This window comes from Cervus elaphus, chromosome 20, assembly GCF_910594005.1.
Source record: "Cervus elaphus chromosome 20, mCerEla1.1, whole genome shotgun sequence".
In the NCBI taxonomy this organism is placed as follows: domain Eukaryota; kingdom Metazoa; phylum Chordata; class Mammalia; order Artiodactyla; family Cervidae; genus Cervus; species Cervus elaphus.
Window position 1 is genome coordinate 116115055 of NC_057834.1, and position 16583 is coordinate 116131637.

Sequence of the window (16583 nt, forward strand, 5' to 3'; positions counted from 1 at the left end):
CAACAGTGACTGTCATCTGTTGTGCACAGTGTGATGGCACGAGCTTCACTGCTGGGCACGTGTCAGCACTTGCTAAGTGTTTTATAAGTGTGACTGCATTTTATACAAGAACCCTTATGTGGAAGATATTATTGGCCCTGTTAAACAGGGTAACTGAAGTTCATAAAGACTGTCATATGCCTGTTGGCCAGGATTTGAACCTCTGGTTGTCATACCAAAAGCCTGTTTTCTAACCATATGTTACATTGAATAGATTAAAGTTTTTTTAAACTGCAGTGTTAAAAGTCAGGATAGTGATTAACTTTAAGGAAGGTAATTCTCAGGAAGGAAACAAAAGAATTCTGAGAACTTTGATCAGGGTGCTAGTTATACAGAAATGTTCACTTACTGAAAATTTATCAAGTTTTACACCTAACAAAAGATACTGTGTATCAGCTGTGTATAACACTGATTCAAATTTTGTTTTTAAAAGTTTAAAATGTGTATTTAAATGAAAATTAATGAAGAGATTCTGAGGTGATGAGAAGTTTTAGAAACAGACAGTGGTGATGGCAACACAACACTATGAATATACTTAATGCCACTGGTGGCTATCTTTTGGTGGTGAATCTAGATTTTAATTAGTAATGTTTCCTTATTACTTACTCTAGTTTTTACAGTAAATGTATATTATATTTACAATCAAGAAAAATAGTTTAGAAAATATATAACTAAACTATATATAAACTATAAACTATATAGTTTAGAAAATCCATGGGATTTTCCAGGCAAGAGTATTGGAGTGGCTGCCATTTCCTTCTCCAGGGGATCTTCCCGACCCAGGGATCGAACCCTGGTCTCCCGCATTGTAGACAGACGCTTTACTGTCTGACCACCAGGGAAGTCCCCCCGTGTAACCGTAAGCAACCATTAACCAAAGCCTGTTATGTCTCAGACACAACACTGGAAACTTTGCATATGTTGTGTATACAATCCCATGTTTATAATCCCCTTTGAAGGAAATGGCAACCCACTCCAGTATTCTTGCCTGGAAAATTCCACGGACAGAGGAGCCTGGCAGGCTACAGTCCATGGGATTGCAAAGAGTCGGACATGACTGAGCATACAGGATGAAGTACGTGATATTAATTCAGTGCCTCCAGGAGGAAAATGACCTCAGTATCATAGAAAAGACTGGATTTTCTGTACAGTACAGAAAATTTTAATGCTTTTTTTGAAATACTTCAATGTAAGACCCAACCAGATTGTCTAAATAACACAGAAAGTAATTTCTTATTCATACTAGAGTCTGAGCAGATTTTGTTCTGCTATTAGTTGTTTTATATATATTTTATGTCAATGTATGACAAAACCCACTACAATATTGTAAAGTAATTAGCCTCCAACTAATAAAAATAAATGAAAAAATAAATAAATATATTTTAACAGGTAATACATTTATATAAGTCAGAAGTAAAAAATATTAAACAGCGTATTCAGAAAATGCTGTCTCTTCTTCCACCCTGTTTACCCCACCTCTGTAGGTTACCATTTTTGTGTTTCTTTTTATTACTTTGTAAGTTTATTGATTTTTCTCCAAAGTAGCAGCCTATTTATTGGTTACTAGTTATGTTTTTCTTCTTTTTTTCTAATGTAATTACTTTATGCTTTTAGTTTTATTTTCTTCTCAGCTTACTTTCCATTTGTTTTACTGGATTTTTTTTTTTCTCCTAGTTTTTTAAGCCTCATTCTTATTATTTTTATTCTTTCCTTTTGAATTATATAAGAATTTTAGGGTTACAAATTTCCTCTGAGCACTGATTTAACTGAATCCCATACACTCTAATATGAATATGAAATTTCAATAGTCATTGTTTTCTAAATAGTCTGTAGTTTTCACTTACATTTCGCCTTTTACCTGAGAGTTGTTTAATAGAGTCTTTTTTTGTGATTGTTCTTTCTCCAAAGGGAAGAGTGACACCAACTTGGAAAATTGTGTTGAGATTTTAGAAAATGTATGTCCCAATTTCTCTCTCTCACATTACTTGATTATAATAGTTGTAAATTAATTGGGGGAAATTTTTATTTTTCCTGTTGGTGAAAAATTGGGAACATGAAAAAGTGAGAGTAACCTGGAACACAACTGGTTACTTTCTGTGAAGCTAAGCATGCCAATTCCAGGCTTATTTGTCTAAGGAACCTCCCCCAGTGCTAGGAACAAAATGGTTTCAGTGGGTTTCTGCTAGTAGGCAGGGACATCAGAGACCTTTAACTTCCTTCCGCTGGAGTATGTTGAATGTGGAACAATGTAACACTAGGTTAGGAACTAGAGCCCAACCCTAGCCATGAGATCTCCTAACAGTTTACCCTCAGGTGTTTGAATCTGCCATCTCTAGATCCAGAGATCTGGACTTGGCCAAATCTGACAGCAATTTACTGGCAAGGCTAGAACTAGGACCATAGTCTGCTCCAATAAACTTGATATTTTAATTTCTTTTCTTTCCATTCCATTTTCTTGTATTGAAACAAAATATATATAACAGAAATCTGCCTTTGTAACCATTTTTAAATGGTTACAATTAAATGGCATGAATTACATTCACAATTTTGCAACCACCACCACTATTTCCAAAAATTTTCATCACCCCAAGCAGAATCATTCCTCCATTTCATTGTTAATATCTTATCCAGAATTCTACAAAGTCTTCAGCCATTTCTACTTGGGAAATGTATGTTTTCTCTCTCGTTCTCTCTATCCCCGCACCTCCACATCCCCATCTGTGTGTGTGTGTGCGCGCGTGCACACGCACACGCGTGCTTTTGCAAATGCTTCTAATAGCCTAATTCATACCACAGAAAGGAAGTAATTGGGTGTTTGATACCTATTTCCTCAATCACAAATACTGAGCCTTTCAGTAAAAAATTTAATTTCTTTTCTATGTCGTTACCTATCAATTTAATGTGTCATCATGATGGGATTTAATTACTTGCATATTGGGCTAGTGTTTTAAAAGGTGAAAAACACATGATTCTGTTGTTCAAGTATTAGGCTCAGTTAATAAATGGGCAATGACTTTTTGATGGGTTTCTAGAAGCCAGCAGGTTTTTCTAGTGTCTCCCTCCCCTATCCCCCACAGTTCCATCTATCAACAATTTAACACCTGGTTTTTGCCCTCTTCAGGCCATCAGGCTCTCCTTAGAGCAGGCCTTGCCTCCTGAGCCAAAGGAAGAAAATGCTGAGCCTGTGAGCAAGCTGCGGATCCGGACCCCAAGCGGCGAGTTCCTCGAGCGGCGTTTCCTGGCCAGCAATAAGCTCCAGATCGTCTTTGATTTCGTAGCTTCCAAAGGATTTCCATGGGATGAATTCAAGTTACTGAGTACCTTTCCTAGGAGAGATGTAAGTTCCCACAGCAGTCTTGGGAAGTACGTCCGGATGGGAGATAGCACATCATTAGGCCTGGACAAAGTAGTCCAAGCAAAGTGCCATGGCACACCTTACCACAAAACCAAGCACTCGTGAGTCCTTCTTTGTTCTGCATACCATTCTCTCCTCAGCCTTTGGAGAAGGTATGGCTTCCCAGGCCAGCAGACATGTGCCTAGTAGCCTAGGTAAGGAATTAAGTACCAGGTCTTTATTCCTTCCTATTTCCCCCTATTCCAGCACTCATACAGGCTTTCCCAAGATCTCATCACTGTAATCCCGTAGGAGATCTGAGAATTATGTGCTGAACACCTTAACACTCAGATCAGGGTCAATTCATATAGGTTCACCATGAAAGAGTCATGCTAAACCAAGACTGTTTTGTAATTTGATAGTTCTTATTAGCCTGGGAAGTCAGGGAGGGTGACCTGAATTCACTGTGTATTTGTATTTCAGTAAGGCTTTTGATAGTCTCTCACATTATTCTGGAGAAAAGTAGAGAGATAAAAATCGACAGTTAGGTAGATTCTTTACTGATTAAAATAGATGTGTCCAGAAACTACTGGCTCAGAGACTGTCCTCTCCCTGGAAGGAACCAAAAGACTCTATATTTAATCTGATTATTCACCATACTTGTCGGCAGCTTAAACGAAGACATTATCATATTTATGGATTATGAAAAACAAGATTCAGGAAACCCTTAAAATAGTAAAACCTAGAAAAATTTTACAGAAATATATACATATGGAAAGAGATGCCTGCATAGATTTAGAAAACAAATTGCTGAAGTTTGAGATGGAAAAATCATCTTGAATAGAGGTTATTAGAGTTAAATTAAGGTGGATATATGTTAATAATGTGTTATGACTGCCGTCAAAAAGCCAGCTGCATTTTTAGAGGTATAATCCCATCAAGAGAATAACTTAAGTCCTAGTCAACTCTGCACAAAAATAAACTACCTTTGAGTAGTCCTTAGACTCCATGCTGAAACTCCTTGTTGTCACTTGAAGAAATAGGAGCTTATGTAGAGCAGGGCAGTTCGGAAGACAAGGAAACAGGAAATCATATCATTTGGGGAAATATTTTTCTCTAGAGAAGGAATGGCCATGGGAGATGTGATTGTTGTCTTCAGCTGTTTGAAAGACTGCCAATAAAAACTGGAATCTGATTTTGTGTGACTTCAACAATAAAGTAGGACCAGTAAGTTGAAAGTTATTAGGAGGCAAATTTGGCCTTTCTAAGAAAAGAATATTTTGTGTTGTGAGGTAGTGATTTTTCGATTTTTGAAGTTAACAAAGCACTACTGAATTATCCCTCTTTGGATATATATGGAGTCATTCCTGGTGCTCCTACTTTATATGAAAAGGGGCTGAGACTAGCTTATCTCTAAGATACACTTTAAATCTTGATATTCTGTGACATTATGATCTGCTAATGTGAGGTTTAATAGCATAGACTTCAACCAAGAATTTGGTAAGGTTCATCTACACCATCATCATTCAGTCACTCAGTCATGTCTGACTCTTCACAACGCCATGGACTGCAGCACGCCAGGCTTCCCTGTCCTTCACCAACTTAGTCCCTCACATTAGCTGTTGGATTTGCAGGATAGAAACAGAAGCTAGTAGCATATGTTTAGCTCTACAACTCAGCCACAAATCTCCTAAGTGGGATGAAGATCCAACAACTATCTCTAAGCCAAGGAGACTAAAGTGGACCTTGTGTGCTGGACATTGTCCCTTCTCTCACCTCCCTCACCTGCTACTCCAACCTCTTCTTTTTTCTTATATAAGATGCAAAATATGCATAATGGAACACATGCATGCACATGCTCAATGGACCACATGGCCAAGTAAGAAACTACCTTAAATTCTAGGGCTGAAGTTGAACTTTAAATGGGTGAACACTTAGAAAAGAGGCACTGTCAAAGGGTTCAAGATCAGCCTGGCTCTCATGCATCTTTCAGGCTATGCTGGACCATGAACATCTCACCTTGGAGAACTTGTATAACTTAGGAGCCAAATTAGCCCCTTCCAACACTTGGTTTTAAGTCACCCTCCTGAACCTCATCTGTAAAATGAAAGTACTGGAAGAAATGAAATCTATGGACCTTCCTAGCTTTTAAAAGTAACCTTTCTTTCAGATTAATTTTTGAACCTGATTACTGGGAGTGGGGTGAGAGGAAGAGTCTCTTAAAAGGAGCTGGGTCTTATGATCAACACTAATAACTTCTTCCTATAGGATAAAAATGTGGACTGTGAAAAGTTTCTGTTAAAAGGAATCAGGGCAACTGAGACGTGAAATGCAGAGGGTTCTTAGGCTTGCACCCTGCCTGCACTGAGCTCTAGTTACCATGCATTCAACCTTTTCAGTGTAGACCATATTAAGTGTCAGTATATATTTGCCCTAAATGGAGGATCAGTCACTTGGTCTTAGAAAAAATTTACTCTTAGATCGCATTTGTTTTACTCTGCTGAAGAACACTATTCAATCTGGTTAACAGTCTCTTCTCCCTGATCCCTTTCTACATCCGAAGGCCAGTTTAGACTAAATTTGGCCCAGTTGCTCAGAGAAAATGTTTAACCAAAAAAGCTTGTTCCTAGAGCTTCCCAGTATCCATCAAAAGTCCATTTTATGGTCCTTGGTCAACCTGAAATTATCTGCCACAGAATGATTATTCTAAAACCCTACTCTGATCATTCTTTTTCTTATTTAAAACATCTTTGGTAGCTCGCTACTCCCTTAGGGTAAGTACAGACCCTTTAGAATGGCTTTTAAAAACTCATCACAATCTGGCCAACAATCCTACCTCTCCCACCTTAAATCCTGCCTCACCTTACTTATTCTGTCACCAGGAGATAGGATATAGCTCATTTTTCACTAAAGACTGAAGAGACTGTCATGCCTTTGTGCTTTTGTATATACTTTGTTCTCTTTTCCTTGAATATCCACCCTTCCCACTTTTCCTGACCTACTTGAACTTGTCTTTTAATGCCTAGTTCAACTGTTACCTCCTCTGGGAAGCCCTCCCCTTCTCTTAAGCTCCTCACCTATGTATGCAATGCAGTTTAGATTATACATACCTCTCTTATAGGACTTGTCCTATTGTTCTGTAATTATATACAGAGACTGTCCGTAACATGTTTGTATCTATCGCCCATGAAGTTACCAGCATGATGATGACTCACACATAAGCATTCAAGTTAATGTTGTCAAGTGTTAATGACCTCAAGTCTAATTTATCCTAAATCCCTGATTCCAGAGCGAACTAGAGAGGCTGTTCCAAATGAGAACAGATGCCATAGGCCCACCCAGATTCCAGACCCACACCTAAACCCAGAAAGCCCACCCAGGACTCATTAGACCTCCTAGAGCCAGGGGTGGGATGAGAGTTAATGGCCCTTCATCCTTCTCTGAATGCTCTTTCAAGTCGAATGACTAGTGTTTTTGCAAGGCTATTCTGTAACAGCCATCTGTGTCTGCAAGGATTAGGATCTAATTTGTAAAAGTCATCTTAAATTACAGCCAAACTAAAGACTGTTAAAAAGCACATCTTAAGACCTTGCCTTTTTAATAACAAATAACATAAGACTTAACTCTAGGAGTCTTATTGTGTCTTCAGCCTTTTCTCCACAAAGCAGAGATGGGTTTCTCACCAGAGGACCTGTTAAACATTTTTCTGCAACCCCGCTCCCCCAATCAAAACAATACTTCATGTTAAGATTTCCCAGCTGTCCCAACTATTTACTAAATGTCTGCTGGGTATACCGCTGAACCGAGTGCTGTGGGACAATCAAAACAGCAGCAGACAGAGGCCATCCTGGGAGAAGCTGATTGTCAAGATGCTGAGAACACTGAGTTGTTTGTTTGTTTAGTTGTGTTGTCTTCCATTTTGCTAATGACAGTTACTAAGAGAAGAAGTAATGTTCATTTCAGAGCTGCCATCATTAGGCCCTACCTCATGGGTATGTTAGAGCCATATGAACATCATTGGCCCATTTGCCTTACTCAGGCATATCCTGGCAGTGAGGTAATTGAGTCTAAATGCTGAAGAATGACTCTGACCCCCACTCTTCCTCGCCCTGCCTTGGAATCGATGTAGGGGATCCCTGCCAGCTCCCCGTTGCCCTCTGCAGTTGTCTGGTGCCACTCCGGGTAAAGTTGTCAGTATCCCCCAGCCTTCCTCTTCCTTTTTCTGGCCTCCCTTCTTTCCCACCCCTCCATCTTCTTTCCTATCCCATTTTACCCTTATTACCCTCTCCTCCTCGTTTTCACTCTTCCCTTTCACTCTTCCCTTTCTTCGTCTTTGTTTTCTTAATCCCACAGCTCTTCTCCTTCCTGCCTCCTGTCTTTTCCTTCTTTTCCCTGCTCATATCCACCTGCAACTGGAATGTGAGGTCTTCCTGTTTATCAGATGAGTGCAGACTACTGCAAAATGAGGATGGGGATGCCAGGGGAGCTTCAGGACTAGTATCCTTGACACTTACATAATCACACAGCCCCCATTTTTGCCCCAAGAACATCTCTTCCTCTAGATCTGTAGCTATGAATCCCCCAGTGAAGGTTTGTTTAAATGAGCTGGGAGGAAAGCCTTACAAATTTAGGGTATACAGATTGCTTCCTCCGTCACCCATCCCCCTTTACTACACTAAGCACCAAGCACTAAGCTCAGTACTGAGAACACAGTATTAAAAAACAATGACATAATTCTTACCCTTGTCAAACTTAACAGTCTGTATCCACAAGCTACTGCTGGATGGCTTTAGACTTTATTGATAATACAAGGATATCCTATTTACCACCATAAGGAAATAAAAACAGGTTAATTGGCATTTCATTCTTCTATTCATTCTTTCATAGAGTAAAACATTTGCTGAGCAACCACTCAGCCAGCCTCCATACCAGACACTAATGACATAGAAATAAAGGAATTGTTACTGACCTTGAAGAGTTCATATTCTAGTAAAAACACACACATGTAAAGCAAACTGCATTACAGATCATACCAGCAGTTGGAAGGATAGGTAATTTCAGCCTGCAATGGTAAGACTTCATAAAGGAAATGAATTTGACCTGAGCCTTTCACAGAGAGCTGTTGGGTCAATGAACATGAAGTATATTAGTTAAAAGTCATGCTTTTAATAAAAATTTTAGTGGTAGTTAGACCTGTATCTGAATCCCACCTCATCACGTACTTGTTTTATGACACTGAGCAACTTACTTGGCCCTGCTGAACTTTTATTTTTTCACTTTTAAAAGAGAATAATAATACCTGTCTCAGAGAATTGTGATTAAATAAGTGAATGTAAACAGCATCCCTACCACGTAATAAACAGTTGTTGCTATTCAGTCACTCAGTTGTGTCCAACTCTTTGCAACCCCATAGACTACAGCACGCCAGACTTCCCTGTCCTTTACCAACTCCCAGAGTTTGCTCAAATCATTGTCCTATGTGGAGAGAGGCAGAGTGGGAAAGGCTTACAGCTAAAGAAAGCAGGATAGCAGTGAATTTTTCCTCTAGAGCAATGATGGATGTCTCCATTTAAAATATCCAAATGCTCTAAACCAGACAAAAGAATGTATCATTGGAGTTATAATAGCTCATATTTGAAAAGCATCTCAGATATCAAAGCCAACTATCATTTTACAGATGGTAGAATCAGAGCATGGTAAAATTACACACTTTCCTTAAGTCAGTGGTCAATTATAATAACAGATCTGACACTAAAACCCATGTTTTCTAATGGCCATTGCTCTTTAAGGTCATGGGCTCCTTTTATAAATCTGTTCATAGATTATAAAGTTCCAGTTTAAAATTAGAGCCAAAGGACATTAGAACTTTTAAAAGCCAACATTAGAAACCACCTAGTAAATGCAGTAAATTCTAATTCCAAGCACCAATATTTTAAAATATTCTGTACTTCAGTGACTTTCATGTGTCAGTGACTCTAACATTGCAGCTGAGTCGATTTTCACTTTATGTTAGACTGAGTTTGATTAAAAACAAACAAATAAACCAAAAATGAGAAGGAAAAACCTTAATGCCATTTAACTACCTATATATCTTAAAAGGATCGATTTCATGGTAAAGCAAGATGAAGCATCTAATCAGTGAAATGCATGAAAGTTATAATGCTGAGCTTGTTCCATTCCCTTCAGATACTTTACATCACCATATCTAATTTGAGATTTTCTAGTATCTCTAAGTAATCGAGACTCAGAGAATAAGAACTATGACTGTGGAATGGAATGTAACTAGTATCTAATAGGTTATAATATTATTTCTGCCGCTAGTTCAGTTCAGTTCACTTGCTCAGTCGTGTCCAACTCTTTGCGACCCCATGGACTGCAGCACAGCAGGCCTCCCTATCCATCACCAACTCCAAGAGCTTGTTCAAACTCATGTCCATTGAGTTGGTGATGCCATCCAACCACCTCATCCTCTGTCATCCCCTTTTCCTCCTGCCTTCAATCTTTCCCAGCATCAGGGTCTTTTCCAATGAGTCAGTTCTTCACGTAAGGTGGCCAAAGTATTGGAGCTTCAGCTTCAGCATCAGTCCTTCCAGTGAATATTCAGGACTGATTTCCTCTAGGACTGACTGGTTGGATCTCCTTGCAGTCCAAGGGACTCTCAAGAGTCTTCTCTAATACCACAGTTCAAAAGCATCAATTCTTCGGCACTCAGCTCTCTTTACGGTCCAACTCTCACATCCATACATGACTACTGAAAAACCATAGCTTTGACTAGATGGACCTTTGTTGGCAGAGTAATGTCTGCTTTTTTTTTTTAATTGAAGGATAATTGCTTTATAGAATTTTGTTGTTTTCTGTCAAAGTGCAACATGAATCAGCCATAGGTATACATATAGTCCCTCCCTTGTGAACCTCCCTCCCACCTCCCTCCCCATCCCATCCCTCTAGGTTGATACAGAGCCCCTGTTTGAGTGTCCTGAGCCATACAGCAAATTCCCGTTGACTATCTATTTTACATAGGGTAATGTCAGTTTCCGTGTTACTCTTTCCATACATCTCACCCTCTCTTCCTCTCTCCCCATGTCTATAAGTCTATTCTCTATGTCTGTTTCTCCATTGTTGCCCTGAAAATAAATTCTTCAGTATCATTTTTCTAGATTCTGTATATGTGTGTTAGAATACAATATTTACCTTTCTCTTTCTGACTCACTTCACTCTGTATAATAGGTTCTAAGTTCATCCACCTCTTCAGAACTGACTCAAATGTGTTCCTTTTTATGACCAAGTAATATTCCATTGTGTATATGTACCACAACTTCTTTATCCATTCATCTGTCAATGGGCATCTAGGTTGCTTCCATGTTCTAGCTTTTGTAAATAGTGCTGCAATGAACAGTAGAGTACATGTGTCTTTTTCAACCCTGGGTTCTTCAGGGTATGTGCCTAGGAGTGGGATTGCTGGGTCGTATGGTGGTTTTATTCCTAGTTTGTTAAGGAATCTTCATACTGTCTTCCATAGTGGCTGTATCAATTTACATTCCCACCAACAGTGCAAGAGCGTTCCCTTTTCTCCACACTCTCTCCAGCATTTATTGTTTACAGACTTTTTGATGATGGCCATTCTGTGCGAGATGATATCTCATTGTGGTTTTGATTTGCATTTCTCTAGTAATGAGCAGTGTTGAGCATCTTTTCATGTTTTTGTTAGCCATCTGTATGTCTTTGGAGAAATGTCTGTTTAGGTCTTTTTCCCACTTTTTGATTGGGTTGTTTGTTTTTCTAGCATTGAGTTGTATGAGCTGCTTGTATATTTTGGAAATTAACCCTTTATCAATTGTTTCATTTGCTATGATTTTCTCGCATTGACTGTTGTATTTTCACCCTGCTTTTAGTTTCCTTTGCTGTGCAAAAGCTTTTAAGTTTAATCAGGTCCCACTTGTTTACTTTTGTTTTTATTTCCATTACTGTCAGAGGTGGGTCATAGAGGATCTTGCTTTGATTTATGTCATCAAGTGTTCTGCCTATATTGTCCTCTAAGAGTTTTATAGTTTCTGGTCTTACATTTAGGTCTTTAATCCATTTTGAGTTTCTCCTTATGTATGGTATTAGGAAGTGTTCCAATTTCATTTTTTTTACATGTAGCTGTCCAGTTTTCCCAGCACCATTTATTGAAGAGGCTATCTTTGCCCCAATGTATATTCTTGCCTCCTTTGTCAAGAATAAGGTAGCCATAGGTACATGGGTTTATGTCTGGGCTTTCGATCTTGTTCCATTGGTCTATATTTCTGTTTTTGTGCCAGTACCATACTGTCTTGATGACTGTAGCTTTGTGGTATAATCTGAGGTCAGGAAAGTTGATTCCTCCAGCTCCATTCTTCTTTCTCAAGACTGCTTTGGCTAGTCAAGATCTTTTGCGTTTCCATACAAACTGTGGAAAATTCTTCAAGAGATGGGAATACCTGACCTCCTGACCTGCCTCCTGAGAAATCTGTATGCAGGTCAAGGAGCAACAGTTAGAACTGGACATGGAACAACAGATTGGTTCCAAATAGGGAAAGGAGTCCATCAAGGCTGTATATTGTAACTCTGCTTATTTAACTTATATGCAGAGTACATCATGAGAAATGTTGTACTGGATGAAGCACAAGCTGGAATCAAGATTGCCAGGAGAAAGAAATATCAGTAACCTCAGATATGCAGATGACACCACCCTTATGGCAGAAAACGAGGAAGAACTAAAAGAGCCTCTTGATGAAAGGGAAAGAAGAGAGTTAAAAAGTTGGCGTAAAACTCAACGTTCAGAAAACTAAAATTATGGCATCTGGTCCCATCACTTCATGGCAAATAGATGGGAAACAGTGGATACAGTGACAGACTTTATTTTTGGGGCTCCAAAATCACTACAGATGGTGACTACAACCATGTAATTAAAAGATGCTTGCTCCTTGGAAGAAAAGCTGTGACCAACCTAGGCAGCCTATTAAAAAGCAGAGACATTACTTTGCCAACAAAGGTCCGTGTAGTCAAAGCTATGGTTTTTCCAGTAGTCATGTATGGGTGTGAGAGTTGGACTATAAAGAAAGCTGGGCACCGAAGAATTGATGCTTTTGAACTGTGGTGTTGGAGAAGACTCTTGAGAGTCCCTTGGACAGCAAGAAGATCCAGCCAGTCCATCCTAAAGGAAATCAATCCTGAATATTCATTGCAAGGACTGATGGTGAAGCTGAAACTCCAGTACTTTTGACACCTGATGCGAAGAACTGACTCAATTGAAAAGACCCTGATGCTAGGAAAGATTGAAGGCAGGAGGAGGAGGGGACGACAGAGGATAAGGTGGTTGGATGGCATCACTGACTCAATGGACATGAGTTTGAGTAAACTCCGGGAGTTGCTGATAGACAGGGAGGCCTGGTGTGCTGCAGTCCATGGGGTCGCAAAGAGTCAGATGTGACTGAGCGACTAAACTAAACTGAACTGAATGAATTGTGAAATTTTTTGTTCTTGTTCTATGAAAAATGCCCTTTTTAATTTGATAGGGATCACATTGAATCTGTAGATTGCATTTGGTAGTATAGTCATTTTCACAATATTGATTCTTCCTACCCAGGAACATGGAATATCTCTCCATCTGTTTATGTCATCTATGATTTCTTTCATCAGTGTCTTATAATTTTCTTTGTACAGTTCTTTTGTCTCCATAGTTAAGTTTATTCCTAGATATTTAATTCTTTTTGTTGCAATGGTGAATGGGATTGATTCCTTAATTTCTCTTTCTGATTTTTCATTGTTGGTATATAGAAATGCAAGTGATTTCTGTGTATTGATTTTGTATCCTGCAGCTTTGCTAAATTCACTGATTAGCTCTAGTAATTTTCTGATACTGTCTTTAGGGTTTTCTATGTACAGTATCATGTTATCTGCAAACAATGAGAGCTTTACTTCTTCTTTTCTGATCAGGATTCTTTTTATTTCTTTTTCTTCTCTGATTGCTACAGCTAGGACTTCCAGAACTATGTTGAATAATAGTGGTGAAAGTGGACACCCTTGTCTTGTTCCTGATCTTTAGGGGTAAAGTGTAAGGAACACAAACACATGGAGATTAAACAACACATTTCTAAGTAACCAGCAGGTTACTGAATAAATCAAAAGGGAAATAAAAAAATTGCTAGAAATAAATGACAATGAAAACATGACAACTCAAAACCTATGGGATACAGCAAAAGCAGTCCTAAGAGGGAAGTTTATAGTAATACAACCCTATGTCAAGAAACGAGAAAAACACAGAATAGACAACCTACTTTATACCTAAAACAACTGGAAAAAGAACAAAAGAAAAAAAAATTAGTAGAAGGAAAGAAATCATAAAGATCTGAGCAGAAATAAATGAAAAAGAAATGAAGGAAACAATAGTAAAGATTAATGAAACTAAAATTTGGTTCTTTAAGAAGATAAACAAAATTTACAAACCTTTAGCCAGGTTCATCAGGAAAAAAAGAGAGAAGAATCAAATCAACAAAATTAGAAATGAAAAATGAGAGATTACAACAGACAATGCAGAAATACAAAGGATTTAAAGGATTATAAGAGACTTCTATGAACAGACTATATGAACAGCAAGAAAATATGGACAGGTTCTTAGAAAATTTCAATCATCCAAGACTGACCCAGGAAGAAATAGAAATTATGAACAACCCAATTACAAGCACTGAAATTGAAGCTGTGATCAAAAATTTCCCAAAAAACAAAAGCCCAGGACCAGATGGCTTCCCAGGAGAATTCTATCAAACATTTAGAGAATGTTTGATTAAAAACTCTTAAACTCTTCTAAAACTCTTTCCAAAAATTGCAGAGGAAGGACCACTTCCAAACTTATTCTATGAGACCACCATCACCCTGATACCAAAACCAGACAAAGACAACACAAAAAAAGAAAACTACAGGCCAGTATCACTGATGAACATAGATGCAAAAATCCTCAACAAAATTTTAACCAACAGAATTCAGCAACACATCAAAAAGCTCATACAACATGATCAAGTTGGATTTATTCCAGGAATGCAAGGATTCTTCAATATAGGCAAATCAATCTATGTGATATACAATATTAGCAAATTGAAAGATAAAAACCATGTGATAATCTCAATATATGCAGAAAAAGCCTTTGACAAAATTCAGCATCCGTTCATGATTAAACCTCTTTAAAAAATGGGCATAGAAGGAACCTACCTCCACATAGTAAAGGCCATATATAATAAACCTACAGCAAACATTATTCTCAATATCTCTGCTTTTTAATATGCTGTCTAGGTTGGTCATAACTTTTCTTCCAAGGAGCAAGCATCTTTTAATTTCATGGCTGCAGTCGCCATCTTCAGTGATTTTGGAGCCCAAGAAAATAAAGTCTGTCACTGCTTCCCCATCTGTTTGTCATGAAGTGTTTAGACTAGATGCCATGATCTTAGTTTTTTAAATGTTGAGTTTTAAGCTGGTTTTTTTACTCTCCTCTTTCACTTTCATCAAGAGGCTATTCAGTTCCTCTTTGCTTTCTGCCATAAGGTGGTGTCATCTGCATATCTGAAGTTATTGATATTTCTCCCGGCAATCTTGATTCCAGCTTGTGCTTCATCCAGCCCAGCATTTCGCATGATGTACTCTGCATATAAGTTAAATAAGTAGGGTGACAATATACAGCCTTGATGTACTTATGTCCCAATTTAGAACCAATCCATTGTTCCATGTCCAGTTCTAACTGTTGCTTCTTGACCTGCCTCTAAACTTTTCTCAAATCTGTTCTTTTCTTCCTTCCCCTCACAATACTGGCCAAGTCTTCATAGCCCAGATGAAATCTCACAGCATCCTAATTCATCTCCCAGACTCCAATCTTACCTGCCCCGCCTCCTACCAGTCCTTCTACTGTTTCTCGAGTTGTTTTTCTGAAACTTAACGTTTGATGATATCTCATCCGTCTCTGGGACTTCCCAGGTGGTTCAGTGATAAAGAATCCACCTGCCGGTGCAAGAGATGCAGGAGACAAGGTTTGATCCCTGGGTTGGGAAGATCCCCTGGAGAAGGAAATGGCAACCCACGCCAGTATTCTGGCCTGGGAAATTACATGGACAGAGGAGCCTGGAGGGCTACAGTCCAGGGGGTTGCAGGGAGTCAGGCACGACTGAGCACGTACTGACACACATCTCTCTCTCCTACTTAAAAGCCTCCAGTGATTCTAATAACCTATAGGAAAAAGAAAAAAAATGTAAACTCCTTACCAAAGCAAATGAAAGCCTACATAGTCTCACACCATCTCCTCCATCCCCTACCCCTCAATTCTCACTCCCTCCATTACTTTACTGCCACATGCATCCCACCATTTAGCTACAATAAACTTTGGTTTATTGACTGAAAGAAACCAAGAGATCTTACTCAGATGCAAATATGTTCACAGTTATTTCACTCCTCTTCTTACCAGCTTCGGAAGGTACCAAGATAGGTGGTAGTTGGGCCATTCAACAAATGTGTGGGCCTGACGTGCAATGGCTCGCTTGAGAACACACGTTCAGTTAATGACCACTCAGGACTGCAGCCTAGGCCTCTCAAATGCTCTATTTCCAAAAGTAACTTTGTAAGGAAAAATGGTTCTGGAATGTTTTGACCACAGGACACTTGGGTTTATAGGTTGAAGTCATTTGGTAAACTGTTTACATAATATTTACAAAAAAAGAAACTAAATAACAAAAGATTTAAAATAATAGTATAGCTGCTTCTTAAATCAGTATATATATGAATCTCTAATCTGGCATAACAGCAGACTAATTCAAGGGAAAAATATTCTTTCTAGCAAAGGTAGTTTATATTTCTTCAGATTATTCATTTTGTTTAAGAAATCTGTTCTTTTCTAAATTGTAAGTTTGAATTTTTTTTTTTTTTTTGTGAGTAATGAGATGAAACATCCTATGCCTTAACAGTGCCTTCCATGCCAAACCAATTTGAAAACTCATAGCTTTTAGGGGCTTCTACTTTATCGTTGGAATGATTGAAGACATAGGAATAGAGGGAAAACAGTGGTATAGAATAAGGAACATTGGACTAGGAGTCACATGATTATTAGCTACACAACCTTCAACAAAGTACACCCTCTCTCTGTATACCAGTTTTCTTCTCTATAAAATAGAAACAATAAATTCTGCTTTTCCCAGACCATAGCATGACTCAA

The 16583-nt window shown here is 38.5% G+C and overlaps 1 protein-coding gene across 4 annotated transcripts in view; it reads left to right on the top strand.

Moving 5' to 3' along the window:
- The window catches only part of FAF1 (Fas associated factor 1), a 502843-nt gene that overhangs the window by 450003 nt on the left and 36257 nt on the right, over window positions 1–16583 (top strand). For all 4 annotated transcript variants that reach the window (XM_043876171.1, XM_043876168.1, XM_043876169.1 and 1 more), the window contains one exon: window positions 3161–3376. In XM_043876171.1, coding sequence (XP_043732106.1) covers window positions 3161–3376 — 216 coding nt within the window. The remainder of the gene's footprint in view (window positions 1–3160; window positions 3377–16583) is intronic.